The 21,873-nt window shown below is 45.2% G+C and overlaps 1 protein-coding gene across 3 annotated transcripts in view; it reads right to left on the reverse strand.

The window, feature by feature from the left end:
* smox (spermine oxidase) overlaps nucleotides 1–21,622 on the reverse strand; it is a 34,062-nt gene extending 12,440 nt beyond the window's left edge. Inside the window, exons 1-4 of one of the 3 annotated variants that reach the window (XM_069923558.1) lie at nucleotides 21,481–21,619; nucleotides 11,188–11,422; nucleotides 3,517–3,743; nucleotides 2,171–2,344 (exon numbers count right to left, since the gene is read on the reverse strand). In XM_069923558.1, coding sequence (XP_069779659.1) covers nucleotides 2,171–2,344; nucleotides 3,517–3,743; nucleotides 11,188–11,395 — 609 coding nt within the window. In that variant the 5' untranslated portion in view covers nucleotides 11,396–11,422; nucleotides 21,481–21,619. Of the gene's footprint in view, nucleotides 1–2,170; nucleotides 2,345–3,516; nucleotides 3,744–11,187; nucleotides 11,423–16,349; nucleotides 16,392–21,480 lie in introns of those variants that run through there. The other 2 variants (XM_069923559.1, XM_069923560.1) reach the window with 2 other exon arrangements.
* Nucleotides 21,623–21,873: the final 251 nt, after the last annotated feature.

Consider the following 21,873-nt stretch of genomic DNA (forward strand, 5'->3'; position numbering starts at 1 on the left):
ATTTTGGAATCATTTATCCATTTATAGCCATACAGGATATTGTTCACCAATCTCATAGGCTGTGGGAAGAAGCTATTTCCCATCCTGCCTGTCCTAATTTTGATGCTCCTATACCTCCTTCCTGATGGTAGTAGGTCAAAGATACTGTATGGAGGATGGTAACCATGCTCAATAATTATTTGAGCCCTATTTAAGCAATGTTAATAGAGGAAAGGGAGGCCCCAGTGATTTTCTCAGCCATTTTGATGACCCTTTCTATTAACTTCCGTTCCAAAGCTTTGCAGCTACCATATAACACAAGACACCTTCAATTGCGCTCTTGTAAAATGTAATGGTGGGAACCGGTAGCCTTGATCTCCTCAAACTCCTTACGTGTAGGCGCTACTGTGCTTTCTTGACTATTGAGGAGGTGTTGTGGGCCAAGGACAAGTCATCCTTTAATTGCTCACCAAGGAAAACTGTGCTCTCCACTCTCTCTACCATGGAGTCATGTATGTGTGGTGGAGAGCAGTCGACCTTCAACCTTCTGAAGCCAACAGCAGTTAGCGTAGCGGTTAGCTCAACACTATTATAGGACTAATGACCCGGGTGAGAATCCGGCGCTGTCTGTAGAGTTTGTACCTTCTCCCAGTGTCTGCCTGGGGGTTTCCCCAGGTGCTCCAGTTTCCTAGCATCGTCCAAAATATATGGGGTCGTAGGTTAATTTAGGTGTAATAGGTGGCATGGGTTTAAATGGCCAGAATCAATTCTCCGCTGCTTAACACTGAGGGTCTTTCCCTTCTTCTACAGAGAACTGGATGAAAGGTTGACAGGGGTTGGAGGAGTAATTGTTTGGTCAACCATGATTTTATTGGATGGTGGAGCTGGCACAAAGCCTCAAGTTCCCTTTTCATGCTTTTTGATAAATTTGCTCCTCAAAAACCAGCAACAAATCTATTCCCACTTCTCATTTCAGCGCTGTTTCCCAAGTCATAACAACTGACAAAATGGCTTTTTGTCAATTAAGTGTAATCTGTAGTTATTGAGTCTCCCGTCATCTCCCTTTCTACTCTGAGCAAAGCCTTTGTCAATTTGGATACGTGAAGAATATGGAGTCTTGTATTATTTACAGATGAGGGAAGAACAAGCCTTTTTTTTTTAAAAAAAAAACGGATAATCCACTTTCAATCAGAAGGAAGTTGATTTTGGCATGCATGTGATGCTTGCAAAACTATTGGAAAATTTGCTCTGGCTGCATTTTGAGAGATAGCTGTGAAAAATATTGACTTTTTCCTGAATGATGTCAATGCTATATATAGAATCTAAATATCAACGTAAGTAGGAGATGTGAAAACTATTTTTAAGTCAGTTCCATCATTTTAATCAACACCATGAAGGGAAACACACTTGATCCTGTACTGTGTCACAAGCTCAAATCATATGGAATAGATAATTACTGTGCAAACTCCATATTGATTCATTGGAGAATACTCTTTGCAAAACATTATACAATGTTAAATTTGATGATTCAATTCAAGATAAACCTGGAAAGAAATTCTTTTTATCAGTGAGCTGTGAAAAAGGGCCCAGCTATTCCCTAATCAAACCAGCAACCTGATATGTTCCCTGCTTGTGAGCAAATGCAATAGAGGCAAAGGAAGGCAGGTTTAGCCTAGTGTTGTGGAGCACAGTCTAACTAATCATTGAGTGAACGTCTTAAGAGTCATACCCTACGGAAACAGGCACCTTGGTACACAATAGCGATCATTGCTCCCATCTATGCTAGACCTTCACCTGTATTAGGTCTGTTGCCATCTATGCCTTGACATTAAGTATTGGGATTTGGTAAATTGTGATGTAGAACAGGCATTCAAGGAGACTGTTATAAAGTACATCCTCTCACATTGGTTTGAACTGCTGAGGTCTAACTCTCTGTTGCCTGGGCTGGTTATGTATGGGAGAATTTTAATTTTTTTAAAAATTAGATACATCACAATAGAAGCCGATACCAGCCAGTTAAACCCAGTCATTGATTGAGCCATATATGTGTAGTGGAGAGTAGTCGACCTTCAAGCTCCTGAAGGCAGTTAGCATGACACTGTGAATCCGGCACTGTCTGCAAGACACAATGTGCCAAATGATCTCCTTCTCCACAGTATGATTCCGTTCCGCACTTCAAGCCAATGCATACCTTCAAGAACTGCTGGAGCATTGCCAGCTTCAACTTCTTGCTGATTTCCGAGTCCTCACGATTTGCCTTGACGCGCTTACGCACCACATTTCTTGTGAAAATTCCAACACTGTTTTGACTTTCTGCACCAACAGGCCTTCCCCGTTGGAAGAACTCCTGTGTCAGGTTGTAGACCTATCAAAGGAACCACATGCACAATGTTCTCAGTAGCTTGCTGGACATAAAAAAGCAGTCAATTAACTAGCAGGGTTATTGCCTATCATCAATCACCTTTGATTTAATTTGCTAGAACATTATAGAGATCATTAAAGAATCAACCACAGTGACATGGGTCTAGAGACACACAGCCCAGATCAGATAAGGATTAGACTTCCTTCCCAAAAAGACTTTAGTGAACAGATAGATGGGTGTCCCAGTAACTGGCCTCAAGGACAATGAACAACAAATTTAGAGGCAAGCTATCTTGGCCTGAGCATTATGCCTGACATTAAGGATCCATATTTACAAAGGAAATCGGAGCAGTGAATGGCACTAACTCTAAACCCACCGACTTCCACAGCAACCTAGACTACGCCTCTTTCCGTTCTGTCTCACGTAAGGATGTGATACAGTTTCTCTTTCTGCACTGTATCTGTTTTCAAGATAATGCCTTCCATTCTAAGTCAGCTGAAATGTTCTCTTTTTTTCAAATGCTGCTTCTCCTCTGCTGTGTTTGATGGACCCCTCTTGCAATCCTCCCTTGCTCAGACCTGCTCTCAACTTACTCCATCCAGTTAGAATGCATATAGTCCTCATCTTTCCACCCTACCGGCCTCTGCATCCAGCACATTATCCTTTATCATTTCCCCCAGGTGCAAACAGGATCTCACCGCAATTTATATTTCCCCTCCCAACCCCTTTCCTGCTTCCGCGATTCCCTGCTCTGCTCATCCCTGCCCGTCCTTCCTTGGCACTTTCCCCTACAACTTTGCCAAGTGCACCACCTGGTCTTCCACCTCCTCCTTCACCAATATGCAAGGACCTAAACAACCTTGCCAGGTGATGCAGAGGTGCAAGTGCGCCTCCTCCAACCTCGGTGCTTCTGGTGTGGCCTCCTCGACATTGGTGAGTCTAACTGCAGACTGAATGACCAATTTGCAGAGCACCTGCACTTTGTTTGCAATGGCCACCTGGAGATCCCATTTGCAGGCCATTTTAAATCCCCTTCACATTCCCACACCAACCTCTCCGTCATCAGACTTCATTTGCACATCAGGGAGCCTCCAATACAGCATTTCCTATTAGATTTCAATCCAGGCTACCAGGTGTATTCTCCATCCTTTTGAGATGCGGGGATATGGTCTCACCTCGTTGTATACATCGCTGAATTCTTCAATGACATCTTTTGGTATTCTCTGACCACCACTGGTGTAGTAGTGTGCCACCCCATTCTTGGAGTAGAGGCTGATACGGCCGGTGCTGCGCTCTCCATCGGTAGTTTCTTCAAGGAGACCGTGATCTTCTGCTAGCTGATAAACCGGGTTCCCATGAGCACCGTGAATCCAAGTTGCTCCAAGATCAAATGTAGCACAGCCTGAAACCAGAATGTCTCACATGTGTTATTTTCAGTAAACAAGGCAAGGAAGCAATTGCTTAAAACTGAGGTGTATATGAAGAACTTCTTGAAATGGGAATCTCTGGAATTCTCTACCTCACAGGCTTGGGGAAAGTGAAGGAGGAAGCAGATAATTTTGAACATAGAACACTACAACACAGTAAAGGCCCTTAGGCCATCAATATATTCCTACAAAAAAAGTTTTTTAAACCCTTCCTACCTCATAACCGTCTATTTTTCTTACATCCACGTGCCTGTCTGGGAGTCTCTTAAATGCCCTAATTTTCCAACCTCCTCCACCACCCCTGCCTGGCAAGGCATTCCAGACACCCACAGGTCTCTTAACCCTGATGTCTCCCCTAAATTTTTGTCTTTTTGTACAGATGTCCTCAGGTGTTTGCTACTCTGCCCTGTTTGAATTCTTGAAAGGTCAAGGAATTGGCAGGTATGGTAACTGGTGCAGGAAAGCAGACATTGCTTGAGGCAGACCAGCTACGGTCACATTGAATGGAAGGACAGAATTGAAGGGCTGGTTGGTTACTGCTATTTCATTGGATGAAGCTTGAAAAGGATGCTACTCAAGATTTGCTACAATTGTCTGATATAGAATGCTGATAAATCAGTCAGAAGGAGCCACAAGGAGATGTTCTCACACATGCTTCATGGTGTGAAGTAACTCCTTGTATGGTTTACAAGTTACACTTCCAACAACCTTTACAGCATGGTGAAACAATCGTGCATTTTCATTGCGATTGGAATATTATGAGCTTAGAAGTTTGGAGGGATAGAATTAGGATGTCAGTCCTTGAGTTGGCTCATCCAGTAACCCAAGCACCGAATCCCAGAGAAGTGCCGAGGGCGTGAGTGCTCCCCTGTGATGCGCTCAGTCCCACGGTCTACCCTCTCAGCTGCTTCTCAAACAATGGAGGGCATTGTTCCATAAAGAACAAGAGAGTTCTCAGTACCCTGCCTAGCACGACTGAAATATATCTTTACCTCCTTTGGATGCTGCGAGACCAGCTTTGATTTCCTCCATTTCTACTACAATCACAGCTTCTGCAGACTCTCATGTTTCACTAATACAGATCATTTTGGGAGCTCAGTGAGCACATATGGGCTAAGATACTTCTATGATTACAACAGTTGATACATTGCAAAAGTATATTATTGGCTCCGAAATTGTTACAGAAAGGTAAGTCGTCCATTTTTAAATCCTTTTCCAGTCAACTTCAACAGAGAGCAGAAACTAAAGGCAAATGTGTCGAAACAAAGGCTAAAATCAATGTCTCGGACTTGTAACAATCACATTTTTGTGGGAACAACAGCAGAGCGTTATCAGAATAATTATTGATGCAACAACTGCAACAAATACCGACCCACTTCCAGTGTTTTCTTGACATTAACGCTCAAGAACGTCAGGCATTCCATCACTGCTCTGATCTTCTACCTCAGACATTCAATTGCACAGGACACACTGTGGCTAGGACTGAAAGGCGCGAGTTATAGGGAGAGAGGTTGGATAGGCTGTGACTTTATTCTCCGGAGTGCAGGGAGCTGAGGGTGACCTTATTGAGGTTTACAAATCAAGATAATCGACAAAGTGAATGCTCACAATTTTCTCAAGAAGACCATTGTAGAACTAGAGACAGAGGTTTAAGGTGAGAGGAGAGATTTAAGGATATGAGAAGCAACCTATTTCACTCAGTGTGTGGTCCATATCTGGAACAAGGTTCTAGATTAAGCTGTAGGACTGGTTACCATTAAAACATTCAGAAGGCATATAGACAGATATCTGGATAGGAAGAGGATGAGAAAGATACAGATAAAATGCAGGCAAGTGGGACTAGTTCAGAATGATAATTTGGGATAAAGGCCCTGTTCCTTGCTGTTTCACTCGATGCACCAACCACCTATCCCTTCATTTGCTTAATATTCTATGATGTATTAATTTCTGCATTTGGTATGTACAGTGACTCAACATCTACAGTCTGTTTGGGTGGAGAATTCCAAATATTCTTTGCCATCTGAGTGAAGAAATTGTTTCTTTTCTCAGTCCTGAATGACCAATCATTTAATTTGAGACAAAAATCCCTGCTGGGGTTTCCCCTGCTGGGGGAATTATCATTCCCATCTGTTTTGCAATGTGAGGATTTGTACATTTCAAACAAATCAGATTTCAGATTCAGATTTAGTGTCAGAGGACATACATGACATTACATACAACCCTGAGATTCTTTTTCTTGCGGGCGAGGCAAAATTAGCACTTCGTGGTAGGGCAGAAAAAAAAAATCTGTACACAACTTACACATGGAAAAAAACTGTGTGCAATAGAGAGAGAATTTTTTTTTTAAATCAATAAAGTGCACAAATAAGAGTCTTTAAATGAGTCCCTGATTAAGTTTGTTGTTGCAGAGTCTGATGGTGGAGGGGTAGCAGCTGTTCCTGAACCTGCTGGTGTGAGTCTTGTGGCACCTAGACCTCTTTCCTGATGGTAGCAGTGAGAAGAGAGCGTGTGCTGGGTAGTGTGGATCCTTGATGATTGCTGCTGCTCTCCAAACATCAGTGTACCCTGTAGATATTCTTGATGGTGGGAAGGGGTTTGCCTGTGATATCCACTGCCTTTTTAAGGGCTTTATGCTTGGGGATATTGGTGTTCCCATAGCAGACCATGATGCAGCCAGTCAGCACACTTTCCACCACACATCTGTAGAAATTTCCCTGGGTTTCCAAAGGGAAATTGAAACAAGCAGGAGTGCTCACATCAAATTTGCCATGTTGGTAATTGCACAAAGCTCTCAAATGGCCTGTTTTGAAGAGGTTTTTCTCCTCCCTCCACAGATGTTCTGTAAACCTCCCCCACACTGCTCCCCCTCCCATTGGTTTTACAACTCCTTGACCATGTTCTCACCAAGATTTGTCTCCTTCATTTGCTTCTGTCTCGTATTCTATATCTGTGGTGTCTTTCCCAGCCCTCCACCTCCCTCCTACTCTCCTTTTTATGCTTAATATCACCCCTTCTCATTCTAGTTTCAAAACAAAAGGGGAAACACCAGAAACATTGACAATTTCTCCCCATGGATATGCTGCCTGACCTGCTCAGTCCCTATTGTATATGGGAGAGATCTCAGAGATATTGATATACTGATATACAGAAGGACCTTGAGGTATAGAGCTCCCTGAAAATGATGACACAGGTGAATAAGGTGGTGAAAAAGGCATTCTGTATGCTTGTCTTCATAGGCCCAGGCTTTAACTGTAAGAGTTGAGATATAATGTTGTAGCTGTACAACCTGCATGAAAAGTATTATGTCTAGATTTGGCCACCATGCTAAACATAGAAAGATAACAAAAATAGGTGTAGGAGAAGGCCATTTGGCCTTTCAAGCCTACACCACTATTCATTATGATCATGGCTGATCAGTACCCGGTTCCTGCCTTCTCCCCATATCCCCTAATCTCCTTGGCCACAAGGGCCAAATCTAACCTACTCTTAAATATTGACAAGGAACCAGCTTCAACTACTTCCTGTGGCAAAGAGTTCCACAGATCCACCACCCTCTGAGAGAAGAAATTTTTCCTCATCTCAGTCCTAAAAAAAACTTCCCCCTTATCCTTAAACTATGGCTCCTGGTTCTGGTTTTTCCCAGCATTGGAAAAACCTACCTGCGTCTAGTCTGTCTAAACCCTTAAGAATGTTATATGTTTCTATACGATCTCCTCTCAATCTTCTAAATTCCAGAGAATACAAACCTAGTCTATCTAACCTTTCTTCATGCGTGAGTCCTTCCATTCCTGGTAGCAACCTAGTGAACCTTCTCTGCACCCCCTCCATGGTGAGGATGTCCTTCCTCAGATAAGGCAACCAAAACTGCATGTAGTACTCCAGGTGTAGTCTCACCAAAGGCCTGTACAGCTGCAGAAGGATCTCCCTACTCCTGGACTCAAATCCTCTTGCTATGATACCATAGCAAGATACCATTCGCCCTCCTCACTGCCTACTTTCAACAACTGAAGCACAGCAACACCCAAGTCTCGCTGCATCTCCCCTTTTCCTAAACAGATACCATTTAAATAATAATCCACTTTCCTGTTCTTACCTCCAAAGTGAATAACCTCGCATTTATCCACATTATACTGCATCTGCCATGTCCTGGCCCACTCACCTAATGTCCAAATCACTCTGCACCCTCCTAGCATTCTCAAAACAGCCAACCCTGTGACCCAACTTTGTGTCATCTGCAAATTTTGAGATATTGATATCCATTCCCACATCTTAAGTCATTGATATATATTGTAAACAACTGTGGCCCCAGCATAAAGGCCTGCGGTACCCCACTAGTCACTGGCTGCCATTCTGAAAAGATCCCATTTATACCTACTCTTTGCTTCCTGTCCATCAACTAATTCTCTATCCACCTTAATACCATACCTCCTATACCATGCTCTACGTTTATTCGCTAGTCTTCTGTGCGGAACCTTATCAAATGCCTTACTAAAGTCTAGATATACCACATCCACTGGTTCTCCCCTATCCACTCTACTGGTTAAATCCTCAAAAAACTCTATTAGATTCATCGACATGATTTCCCTTTAACAAAACCATGCTGACTCCGTCCGATGATACCACTACTCTCCAAATATACTGCGATTGCATCTTTAATAACTGATTCTAGCACCTTCCCTACTACCGATGTCAGGCTAACTGGTCTGTAGTTTCCTGGTTTCTCTCTCCCTCCCTTCTTAAAGAGTGGGGTAATGTTGGCCACCCTCAGGATCTAATACAGTATCTAATTATCACTAATCCATCCACTATTTCCTAGTCTACTTCCTTTAGCACTCTTGGATGCAGATCATCCAGCCCTGGGGATTTATCCACCTTTAATCCCTGTAATTTAACTAATACAACCTCTCAACTTACAATTATTTCCTTTATACCCTCCCTCGCATTAGATCCCTGATCCTCAACAATTTCCTGAAGATTAGTTATGTCTTCCTTAGTGAAGACAGAACTAACGTAGTCATTCAGACAGTCTGCCATATCTTTGTTCCCCATGATTAACTCACCCGTTTCTGTCCGCAACAGACCCACATTTGTCTTAACTAACCTCTTTCTCTTAATGTATCTATAAAAACTTTGACAGTCATTTTTTATGTTCCCTGACAGCTTCCTCTCATAATCTCTTACCTTTCTCAATTAATCATTTTGTCCTCTTCTGCAGAACTGAATTTCTCCCATTCATTAGGAATATTATTTTTTTGGCTAATTTATATGCTGCTTCTTTGGATTTGATAACTCTCTCTGGTTTCCCTCGTTAGCCATAAATGCGCTACCCTCCTTATTTATTCTTTTTACAAACTGGGATGTACATCTGTTGTACTTGCTCCAAGCTATCCTTAAAACGATTGCCATTGCATTTCTACCGTTAGTCCTTTAAGTACCATTTGCTAATCTATTTTAGCCAATTCACATCTCATATCATCAAAGTTACCCATCTTCAAGTTCAGAACCTTTGTATCTGAATCAACTCTGTCACATTCTATTCTAATGAAGAATTCCACCACATTGTGCTCACTCTTGCCCAAGGGGTTCCTCTATTACTCAGTACCCAGTCTAGAATGGCTTGTTCCCTCGTCGGTTCCTCGACACGTTGATTTAGAAAACAATCCCGCATACATTCTAAGAAATCATCCTCCTTACCCTTACCAATTTGGTTCACCCAATCTACATGCAGAATGTTTCTCAAAATGAACAGCAGTTTCTTACAAGGAGAGATTGATTAGGCTGTTTATTCTCACTGGAACAAAGGCTGGTGGAGGTGGGGGGTGGGTAGGAGGCTGAGAGGTGGCTTTATAGAATTTAGTGGAATAGATAGAACAGATAGTCAAAATCCTTATCCAGGGCAGAGAGTATAGAACTGGAGGGCATAGTTATAAGGTGAGTGAGGAAGGATTTAAAGGAGATATGAGGGGTAGATTTTTTCCATACAGTTGATGATGGTTATGAGTTGTTTGAGAGACATATACAATGACAGCACTTAAAAAGGCTATTGGTCAGGTAGTTGGATGGGACAAGAGTGCAGGTATATGGGCCTAACATGAGCAAATAGAATTTGCATAGGCAACCATTACTCTCAACTTAGATGTGTTCGTTCCAACGGGCCAATGTCTATGTTGTACAACCTTATGAGATCTTACTTGTTAGCCAATAACACACTTAGAACCTTGGACCAACTGTTTAAGGAGTGCGGGAGGGTGTGAGAGACAGACAGAGAGTGGAAGAAAAGGTGTCGGGTTACAGACTGCACCTCTAAAAACGGGTCATAGTGAAACACTTCAGGTCATGAAGTGGGTGATTGAACCATGAGGTTATTCAAACCAAAAAGCAAACCATTTCATGTCCTAACCTGGGCGGCAGTTAGAAAACGCGTTAGTGCAGTGCCGTTGCAGTGCCAGCTCTCTGTAAGGGTTTTGGCACAGATTTTAGCTGGGTGCTCCAGTTTCCATCCACCCTCCAAAAAAATGTACGGGTTTGGTAGATTGGACAACACAGGTTTCTTAGTCAGAGAGCCTTCTACTGTACTGCATTGTTAAAATTTAAAAATTCAAAATATCATTACACCCAGGCCTGCCAAGATACATCATATCTCAGTCGACACATCCAATAAATTTAAAATCTTGCTTTTAAGTTACACATGTCTACTCTCCTCCCTACCTTGCTCGCCCTCCTGCAGGCATACAATGTCCTGATTCCCACTGTTCCACTGTTGGCAGCTGTGCCTTCAGTAAAAATGGCCCTCAACTCTGGAATCCCTCTAAACATCTTCACTATTCTTTAGGATGTTAATTAAAACTTATGACCTTGACCAATCCTTTGGGTCCCCCATCCAAATATGTGGAAGAGTGTTACACGAGAAAGTCCACAGATGCTGGAGTTGAGCGTAGCGCGTAAACGTGCTACAGAAACTCAGGTCATGCAGCATCCACAGGAAGTAAAGGGTATCTAACGTTTCAGGCCAGGGCCGTTTGTAAGGGATCTTCAGCACATTTGTGTCAGATTTGCATAGCAAATGCTGGTCTCACAGCGTCCATAGGAGATAAAAATGTATTCACCTTCTTCAAGGTGAAAAGTGCTCAGGCCCGAAACGTCCTTATTTATCTCTTGTGGACACTGTGAGACCAGCTGAGTTCCACCAGCATTTATTGTGTGTGTGTTTTTTTACTGCAATCAGTGTCTGCAGACTTCCATTTTTCCCTCCTTCTACCAAATTCAGCTCAGTAACACACACAGGTAACTCCTTTGGATATTTGCTAAAGAAATACATCCTGCTGTTGTGAGCAGTTGCTTGCTGTGGACCTCCCAGCCACTCCATGCCCTGAGTTGTAGCTTTCCAAGACTGCCTTTTGAAAGAAGAAACAAACTTACCAAGTTTAATGCTTTGTACTCTGCCTCCAAGTTGCTCAGACGCCTCTAGAACTGTGATATCTGTGAACCCACTTGCTAGGAGTAGTTTTGCAGCGGACAAGCCAGCGAGACCAGCACCGATGACTACTATACGAGGTTGTCGCTTTCTCTGTGGGCCACAACTGAGAGGATCATCTGCACTGTCTGAAGATATTTCACAACTTTGCATACCGCCCAAGCTCTTCTTCTAAGGAAACTAAGGAGAAGAGTGATGCAAAGGTCAAGATTAATCACATGACAATAAGAATAATAAAGGAGGAGTAGGAGTGAGTTAAATTGCAATGGAACCTGATCAGACATTTGGGGAGATCATGGCTTATCTTCAAACACAGCTCCACATTGTGAAGACAGAAAATTGGTTTGAGCAAGGACCCAGTCAGAGAATACAATGGTCAAACATGCTGCTATGGGAATGAAGGCGCCCAAGGCCAGTCTGGGGATTGGCAGTGGATTCCTTCCAAAAGGAAGGAAATCAACAAGAGTTTTTGTAGTCACCTGTCACTGATGTAACTTTCAGATTTTGATTAATTCCATACATTTAATTAAATTGTCATGTGAAACCTGCTGATCAGCTAGCTAAGCAATGGCCTTTGATTCTTTTCATCATGTAAATCTACAAGACACAAATTAGGATTGTGATGAAATTCAAATTCAAGGAAGGATACTGTCCCATGTACCAAGATAGTGAGAAAGATAATTTTGCAAGCAGTTTTAGCTGGTGAACCCACACCAAGTGCAGTAGTAAAAAAGTGCAGTTATACCGTTACAACAGTCAGAACAAAGTCAACATTATTTCTTAGTGGGAGGCTCATTCAGGAGTAGGAAAGGTCCTTAAATGTGGTGTGTGTGTGTGTGTGTGTGACCTCATACTTTGAACCTCCTCCTGACTGGAGGAGGGAGAGGAGTGTGGCTACAATGGGGTGATCATTTTAATATGTTGGCCATTTTTCAGGGGAAGAAGATAAAGTCAAAGGAGGTGAGGCATTTGTGTGATGTTCTGAGCTGAATTTACAAATTTCTGCAGCACTCTCCCCTTGCCGTATGAAGCCCCAATATCAACAACCGCTTGGGACTAAACATTCCTTCTGTCTGGCACCAACAAGCAGAGCCGACAGAATGAACTACTGGCAAAATACACTTGCACAAATCTTTCAAACAGTACCCCCCAACCCATCAACAGGGCATTAAACAAACACCTCAGGGCACCATCACCTGTAAGCTCCCCCACATCTTCCTCCCTATCCTATGCGAGGTTGTCACTTCCCTTCCCCAGCTCCTCCCACCTTTCCCCTCTCCTATCTTCCTCACCCTTCTGCCTCTTCCTCCTATCACTTTCTACATTCCCCCCCCCCCCCAAAATTTCTACTCCCCTCCACCTCTATTCAGCTATCACCTGCCAACCTGCGCTCCTCCCCCAACCCAATACCCTTTAATTCGAACATCTGTCCATTTCTCATTATTCCTGGTGAAAAGTTTCGGACGAAAATGTTGACCATCTTTTACCGTCCATAGATCCTCCTTGACCTGCTGAGTTTCTCCAGAATTTTGTGTGTGTCACACATCTTTCCAAGTTGGAAATATATTTCCAGTCAGTGGATCAACATCCTGGAACTTTCTCTCCAGGAGTACCTTCACTACCTTCACCTAATCCTAATCCTAACCCTGCAGCAGTTTTAAGGAAGCAGTTCATCATAATCTCCTCAACAGTAATTTGGGATGGGCAATTAAATGTTTGACTATAATGTCCAGAGCATCTGCAGACACTGAGATTGTCGTAAAAACACACAGAAATGCTGGAAGAACTCAGCCGGTCTCACTGTGTCCAAAGGAGGTAGAGATATCTTCTGACATTTCAGGCCTGAGCCCTTCTTCAAGGAACGTAGAACACTACAGCACAGTAAAGGCCTTTCAGCCTTTGATGTTGTGCTGTCCTTAAAGAAATTACTAAACTTTTCCTATCCCGTAACCCTCTATTTTTCTTCCATCCATGTGTCTGTGGAGGACTCTCTTAAATTCCTCTAATGTTTCAGCCTCCACCATCATCCATGGCAAGACATTCCAGGCACCCTCAACTCTGTGTAAAAAGCTTACTCCTGATGATTCCCCTAAATTTTTCTCTTCAGTCTGTACATATGTCCTCTGGTGTTTGCTATTTCTCCCCTGGGAAAAAAAAAGCACTAGCTGTCCACCCTATCAATGCCTCTCGTAATCTTGTAGACCTCTATTAAGTCTCTTTTCATCCTTCTACTCTCCAAAGTCCCAGCTCTGCTAACCTTGCCTCATAACTTATTTTCCAATTCAGGCAACATCCTGGTAAATATCCTCTGCACCTTCTCCATGGCTTCCACATCCTTCCTGTAACGAGGTGACCAGAACTGAACAGCATACTCCAAGTGTGGGCTTATCAGAGATTTGTACTGTTGCAACATGACCTCTGGACTCTTCAACTCAATTCCCCCCCCCCCCCCCCAATAATGAAGCCTACATCCCACAGAGCTTACTAACTTTCCAATTAACCTGCGAGGCGACCTTGAGGGATGTATGGATTTGGACCCCAAGGTCCCTGTTCATCATACAACCATTAACCCTGTACTCAGCCTTCTGGTTTGTCCTTTGAAAATGCATCACCTCACTCTTATTTGGATTGAACACATCTGCCACATTTCCACCCAACTCAGAATCCTGTCTATATCTTTTTGTAACCTATGACAACCTTCAGCACCATCCTCAATTCCTCCAATCTTCATATCATCTGCCAACCTAATGACCCAGCCTTCTGCCTTTTCATCTTGGTCATTGATAAAGATCATAAAGAGCAGGGGTCCCAGAATAGATCTTTGCAGAACTCCACTAATCACTGACGTCCAGGCAGAATACTTTCCTTCCACTATTACTCTCTGCTTTCTACATGCAAGCCAATTTTTTATCCACACAGCCAATGGATTCAATGCCTCATGAGTTTTTGAACAAGTCTCTCATGGGGGACCTTGTCAAATGCCTTACTAAAATCTATATAGACCACATCTACCACCATACCCTCATCAATTTCCTTTGTTACCTCCTCAAAAAACTCAATTAGGCCTATCTTTGAATAGGCTGTATTTCTCCAAATGTTCATAGATCCTATCTTAAAAATCTTGTCCATTAGTTGGCACACCACAAGACACAAGACTCACCGGTCTATAATTCCCAGGATTTTCCCTATTATCTTTTTTAAACAAGGGAACTATATTTGCCATTCCCCAATCCTACAGCACCTCCCTTGTGCCCAAAGACGACTCAAAGATCATAACCATTACCCCATATATCTCTTCCCTCACTTCCCACAGCAACATGAAGTATATCACGTCAGACCATGAGCAGTTAACTTCACATGCAGTCCTCCCAAATTTATAACTAAATTTGAAGTAAAAGTTCTAATATGGTTTGCTACTTTTGCAATTATAAGATAAAAATAACCTTTATTGTCATTGCTCAAGTACAACAAAATTGAGTACACATCCTGACTGGGCATCAAAATGAAATATAGAAATAAAACAATACAACACGATGTCCTTTGACCCAGATCATGTTCCATAACCACAGTAAGGTTACAATTGGAAGGGGGTGGGGGGGGAAACGATGACAACACTTAACCTGTTTAGCCTGTGTTGGCACTGCAAGAATAATCCAACTAGCTTTACTCCCCACATACCAACGCCTGAGAGATATGCTGTATATATCCCACTTCAAATCACATTCTTACTCTTCCCTTATGTATAAAGTTTCAAGCAAGTTTTACAAGTTTAATTACATGGGTGGAATTTATTCCACAAAAGTGAGAGCTCGTGACATCAGATAGGTATAAAACATAAACATCTAATGCCAGGACACGACAGGGTAATGTAGTAATGAAGAGGTAATGAGGCAGACGCATAAATAGGCAGAACAGAAAAGGATATGGTCCGAATAGAGCAATTCTTTTTAAATTTAAACATGCAGCATGGCCACGGGACCTTGCCAGCCAGTTACACCCATTTAACCTACAACCTTGGCACGTTTTGAACGGTGGGAGGAAACCGGAGTGCCAGAGGAAACCCACACCGACACGCGATAATGTGCAAACTCCTTACAATCAGCACCATATTTGAACCCTGGTCGTTGGCAATGTAACAGTGTTGCACTAACTGAGGGTAAATGATCAAAAAGGAGAGCATGGACATGATGAGGAACAGGGTCCATTTCCGTGCTGGACTCTTCCAAGTCTCAAGTACATAATGGACACTTGACTCATGAAAGTGCTTACAACTTTCAAAGCTAAATTAAGTGTCCGTTAATTCATCCTATGATTTTCAAGGTGATCTTTCATTATTTAAACCCCATGTCAACTAATTTTGTCTTTAATCTTTTCCATAAGCATTGTTATTTGTATTGCAGTGGCTCATGAAACCTTGTGCCCAGAGGCTGTTCAAAAGGGCAATAAATGCAGAGACAATTAGGTAAACAGGTGATATGAAAGATGTATTCTGTCTTTGCTGCACCTGCCAATCCCCATATGAACTCTTCACCATCAATAATCTCCTAAATACGGACCCCTACCCTCAATAATCCACCAAAATATTGACCCCCATCCTCAATAATCCCATCACACACTGACCCCCTTACTCTCAATAATCCACCAATATATTGACCCCCATCCTCAATAATCCCCCCCACACACACCCCCACCCTCAATAATCCCCACTCACTGTTCCCAACTCTCAATAATCTCCCCACACACTGACCCCCTACCCTCAATAATCTGCCAATATATTGACCCCCCACCCTCACTGTTCCCAACTCTCAATAATCCCCCCCACACACTGACCCCCACCCTCAATAATCCCCACTCACTTCCCAACTCTCAATAATTCCCCCAACCACACTGACCTCCACCCTCAATAAATTCATAACGCCCTGAACCCCACCCCCAATAATCCCCCACACTCTGACCTTTCACTCAGATGCTCCACACTGATCACCTTCGATGGTCCTCCACTCTGACCCTCAACACTGACCACCCACACTGACCCTCCACCCCAAGGTCCATCCCTACACTGCCCCTCCACCCTGCTCTGCCGGACCACTCTTAATGACTCACTGACCGGGCCGACTGCCTTCTTTTCCTACCAATGACGCCCCCCTCTCCTACCCCCACCTTGTGGAAAAGCCACGACCGAATGTGACCAGCCCGTTTGTGACGCTCCCTGGTGTTGACTCTTTACATCATCTGGATTCTCCGAGAGCAACACAAGAGGCAGGTCGCCAGCCCCCTACTGAGGGTTCATTGATGTGCGGTAGACAGACCCACTCCATTCCTAGGAAGGAAGGCGATTGTCTAAAAGACCCAAACACTCCGAGCTGGAGGTGGTGGCACTGTCTCCAACACCCCAGCGTGAACCCCCACCCCACCCCGACCCCACCAGACCTGGCGTTACCGTGCGATGTCGGTTCAGCAAAGGTAATACATCGCAGTGTTTCCACGCTGGTTCGGAAACGCAACATGGTTTTAGATCCCACCTTCATAAGTACACGCGGAATTTAATGCCAGGGCTCTGAGACACAAACTCTCAAAGCAATTGCCTGAAAGTTCTTCAGAGTTAAAGGGACCGCCGAGGAGCAGACAGTGACCGGGGTGGGGGGGAGGGTCCCATTCTACCTGCAACACCTCCGATGTCATTTCCCAGACAACTTTCCACCAGCTCGCCTTTGGGCTCAAAGGCACCACATTTAGAACACGTCCCGCAAGCTGGGTGGAAACGAGCCGGTCCCATCCATCGTTGCCTCGGCAGGAAAGGCAAAGAGTCCACCTCCTTTGCATTTCACAGGCTGGCGAGAGTGATCCCAGTGGGAAATAGCACTTCGGGGATTCAGAAAAGTTGTGCCTGCGGCGGGGACTGTCACTCTTCTCCTGGTGCACGCACCCTCATGCGAATATCTGACACCACCCGCTCGCTCTCAATCTTTTACAACCACGTCTTGGGGGGGTGGGGGGAAGGATTGGTTAGGTAGGCTCTGTCCGGTTTCCAATAAACCACCTTCTCTCCCACCCCCAACTCTCCTTTTCCCTGTCTCCTCATTAAGCCGTCAAAAATCAATTCTCACCTCTCCTTTTATGAGAGCTACTTAAAAACAAACCCAACTCAGCCGGTCGCTTCAGCGTGGAGAGGAGCCCTTTTTCGAAGGAATAAACCCCGAAGCAGGTCATCTCAGAATTCAGAGAATGCTGAGTTGGGGGGAGGGATCCAGACCAAGGAAATGTATTAACTGGTGCGAATGGAGACAGGGGAAGGTGGAGTTAACTAAAACCTGAGAAATCGATATTAACGCCATCAGGTTGGAGCTGGCCCAGTGGTGAGGTGTTGTTCATTCAGAAGGTGACAAGTGGGGTACTACAGGGTTGGGTCCTCGGTGTTTCTCATTTATGTAAATGATGAAGGGATTAACAACATGAGCAAATTTGCAGATGATACTAAACTGGGTGGCAGTATGAGGAGGATGTCAGGAAAATGCAGAGGGACTTGGACAGGTTGGGGGAGTGGGCAGAGGAATAGAAGATGAAGTTCAAGGTGAGCAAACTTTGGAGGTAGTAATAAGAGAGCAAAGTATTATTTAAATGCAATAAAGCTAGGGAGTGGGGTTCTGCAAAGGGATCTGGGTGTACTTGTACACCAGTCACTAAAAGCTAGCATGCAGGTTCAGCAAGCTGTGAATAGGGCAAATGACATATTTGCTTTCACAAAGAAGGGATTGGAGTATAGGGGCCCTGGTGAGATCTCACCTGGAATATTGCATCCAGCTCTGCTCCCCAAATTTGAGGAAGGACATTCTCGCTATAGAGGGAGTGCAGCGCAGATTTACAAGGTTAGTTCCCGGGATGGCAGGATTGACATACGCTGAAAGATTAGAAAGACTGGGCATATGTGCGATGGAGTTCAGAAGGATGAGGGGAGACATGATTGAGGTATACAGGTACACAATCCTTTATCCGGAACCCTTGGGGGACAGTGTGTTTGGAATTTTGGATTTTTCCAGATTTCAGAACAAAACCCAGCTGCCCCAGATTTAAGCCCACCCGAATTGCACTGCCATATTGTAGAGCTCATCGAAAGAACCAAAAACTTGTTGATCCAAACCAAGGCTTTTATTAGCAAAAGACAGGAGCTCTTCACAGGTGGCCGACCAGTCCGGATGACCTGACTAGGGACACAACCCTTTAAGGCCCAGACAGTAGGTGTGGCTAAGCTCTCAGCCAATCACTGTAAGTACAGTCATTACATACTCTCGATACTGTTCTATATACATTGGTGATAGGTCTGAACTATCACACATATCCACCCCCTCCCAGTCACACTGCTGTCTCTCTCCCCTCACCCACCCGAGTTACACTGCTGTCTCCCTCTCCTCCCCTGCCCACCTGAGTCATGCTGGTGTCTCTCTCCCCCCCCTCCACCCAAGTCGTGCTGCTGTCTCTCTCCCCTACCCAAGTCGTGCTGCCATCTCTCTACCCCTGCCCGAGTCTCACTGCCGTCTCTCTCCCCCCTCACCCACCCGAGTTGCGCTGCCGTCTCTCTCCTCGCCCACCCGAGTCGTGCTGCCATCTCTCTCTCCCTCCCTGCCCGCCCAAGTCGCGCTGCTGTCTCTCTCCCCATGCCCGAGTCGTGCTGCCGCCTCTCTCTCCCCCCTCCCTGCCCGCCCAAGTCGTGCTGCCATCTTTCTACGTTCCTCCACTGTACCAGCACCAGGGAAAAAAAATGCCAGTTTTTGGAGTTTTCCGGGTTTTAGATGTCCAGATAAAAGATTATTGTGTACCTGTATAAGATTATCAAGGGGCTAGGCAGGGTGAATTCGGATTACATGTTCCCAGTGTTGGGAGAAACTAGGACTAGAGGGCATAGTTTAAGAATAGAGAGAAGGCCCTTTAGGATGGAGATGAGGAAATTTTTTTCTTTACCCAGAGAAGTGTGGATCTGTGAAATGCTTTGCTGCAGAGGGTGGTAGGGGCAGATTCGCTGGATATGTTCAAGAGGGAGTTAGATAAGACTCTTGAGGGCAGGGGAGTTAAGGGTTATGGGGATATGGCAGGGAATGGATACTGATAGTGAATGATCAGCCATGATCTGAAAAATGGTGGTGCTGGCTCGATGGACCAATTGGCCTACTCCAGCACCTTATTAATTTGCGGGTGGTCTCACCAGTGCCTGGACAGACATGTAGGCAAGGGAATGGGAGGGAGCATTGAAATGGATGGACGACGGCAGCGACACTCGGGTGGGCAAGGGGGAGAGACATGGCAGTGCGACTCGGGTGGGCGAGAGACGGTAGCGCGACTCGTGGGGAGCGAGGGAGAGAGAGACGGCAGCGCGACTCGTGGGGGGCGAGGGAGAGAGAGACGGCAGCGCGACTCGTGGGGGGCGAGGGAGAGAGAGACGGCAGCGCGACTCGTGGGGGGCGAGGGAGAGAGAGACGGCAGCGCGACTCGTGGGGGGCGGGGGAGAGAGAGAGAGAGAGACTGGGAGATGCATGTCATTGTGGTGGATAAAGCCAAAGTGCTCAACAAAGCGATCTCCTAGTCTGCGTCTAGCCTCTCCGATGGAGAGGAGGCCAAAACGGGAGCACAGGATGCAGTAAATGACCCCCGCAGATTCACAAGTGCTTCACTTGGAAGGACTGTTTGGGGCCCCGAATGGTGGTGAGGGAGGACGATGTGTACATCTCCACGTAACCAATTAACACCTTTTGTTGGTCTGGGCTCCTCCCAGGCCAGTCTTCGGTCTCTATTCTGGCGCCTTCCTGCTCTTGGCTCATTCTTTGAAGGGGTCAGGCCCGAAACGTCGGTAATATTGTCTTTACCTCCTATGGAGGCTGCAAGGCCGGCTGAGTTCCTCCAGTATTTAACTAACTTTAGACATACAGCGCGGAATCAGGCCAATTTCGCCCACGAGTCCGCGCCGCCCAATTATTACTGTGGCTGTCTTTCTGGAGATTCGAGTGGACCAGCGAGGAAGATCGGTGCTGAGTGCGTTGCGAGGAGCCCGCGGGGGAGACACGGCGAACCTTTGCCCAGATACCCTCCCTCTTTCTGAAGCCGAACTTTCACGGCCCCAGGGCTCCGCATTTCCTCCTGCTCCATCCAACAGGTGCACCGTACCCCCCCCACCCCACCCACCACTCATCATTCCAAACAACATCCCTGGTTTTTTTTAAAGCGATCAGGCATAGTAAAATAACTCAAAGACTGTGGAGGAACTCAGCCGTCCAGTGCTGGTTCTCCTGTGGACGCTGCGAGACCGGCTGAGTTCCTCCCAACATTTCTGTGCGTGTTTACCACAATCGCTGCATGTTTCTCTCAAGTCAATAAGGCAGCCAACCCCAAGCGTGCGTGTGGAAGTGTTTGTGTGGAATGGGCACGTCTGTGTTCGTGAGCGACCACCAGTCAAAGGAAATCTTGTAAAAAAACCCACGAAAAGTCTGCTGACACTATGGTGGATGTACAAATGCTGGAGGAACTCGGCAGGTCGGCGTAGCAATGATGTCGATACATAACAGACCGAAATTCGGACGCCTGTCGACATTTCGCTCTTTGATCGATGGGCTCAAGCACGAAACGTCGGTTATGTATCTTTATCTTTGCCACATAAAGTAGTTTGAGCTGCTGAGTTTCTCCAGGATTGTGGTTTCATATGAAAGGAGATCGTGTTTTCATCCAAGTTTGCTTTCCACTTAGGACATGAAATACAGGATGCTTATTTCTAAAGGTCCTGATGAACGAACAAACGCAGCTTTAAAACTGGTCCAAAAGCCATCGTGTTAAATTGCGTTTATTATAGTTCCATTATTAACACAAAAATTAACCCTGGGTTCTTCTCCAACCCCTTCTCTTAATACCGTAAGATGTAGCTCTCGGTATTCAACGCGGAAACTGTCCTTGGCAATGTATCAGTCCATTGCCACGTACTAAAAGGGGGACAAAGAAACAATCTGTGGTGATGTGCCACAAAAGGTCTTGGTTTCTCCGGAAACATTGCACCTTTCTGAATACAAAGACATGAGTAACATTTCTTCACAATCAAGCAATCGGAGACAGTGGTATCAATTTTCTCAAGCCTCCCCAGCAGAGAGAATTAAATATATCACCAGCCTGGCTGCAAGTCTTATTTTTGTTCCCAGGAAAGGAAACTGATCGCCCACTGCAATGAGACGAGCAGAAACAAAAAAATATATGAGCGCTTCTACCTCGCTCGATCGTCCTTGCCAAACACTGAATTGCCAGCTGAGCCTGCGGCCGTGTCCCCACTCGCCGGGCGCTCCGCTCCGCTCCGCTCCCTCTCTCCCTCTGTGTGTTTGATGTGATCCGGACCAGCCCAGAAGTAACCAGTCGGTCAGCCAGTCCCGGAGCAGTCCCGGCGCACGCGCAGTCCGCCGCCACTGTATCACTCTCGTCATGGGAGCGGGGGATGGGACTGTCTTGTGTCGGCTGGGAAGCTCTCACGTTACTGTTGTTTCCCTCTGTGGGCTCTTACTGCCACTGAGACGGAGGCGCCAGAAGGTGTGTCTGTCTCTTCGATCGGGGTTGGGTGGGTGGGTGGAAGAACCTGTCTCATTCCCTGAGAGACAGCACTCGTTATA

The sequence above is a fragment of the Narcine bancroftii genome, chromosome 3, assembly GCF_036971445.1.
Source record: "Narcine bancroftii isolate sNarBan1 chromosome 3, sNarBan1.hap1, whole genome shotgun sequence".
In the NCBI taxonomy this organism is placed as follows: domain Eukaryota; kingdom Metazoa; phylum Chordata; class Chondrichthyes; order Torpediniformes; family Narcinidae; genus Narcine; species Narcine bancroftii.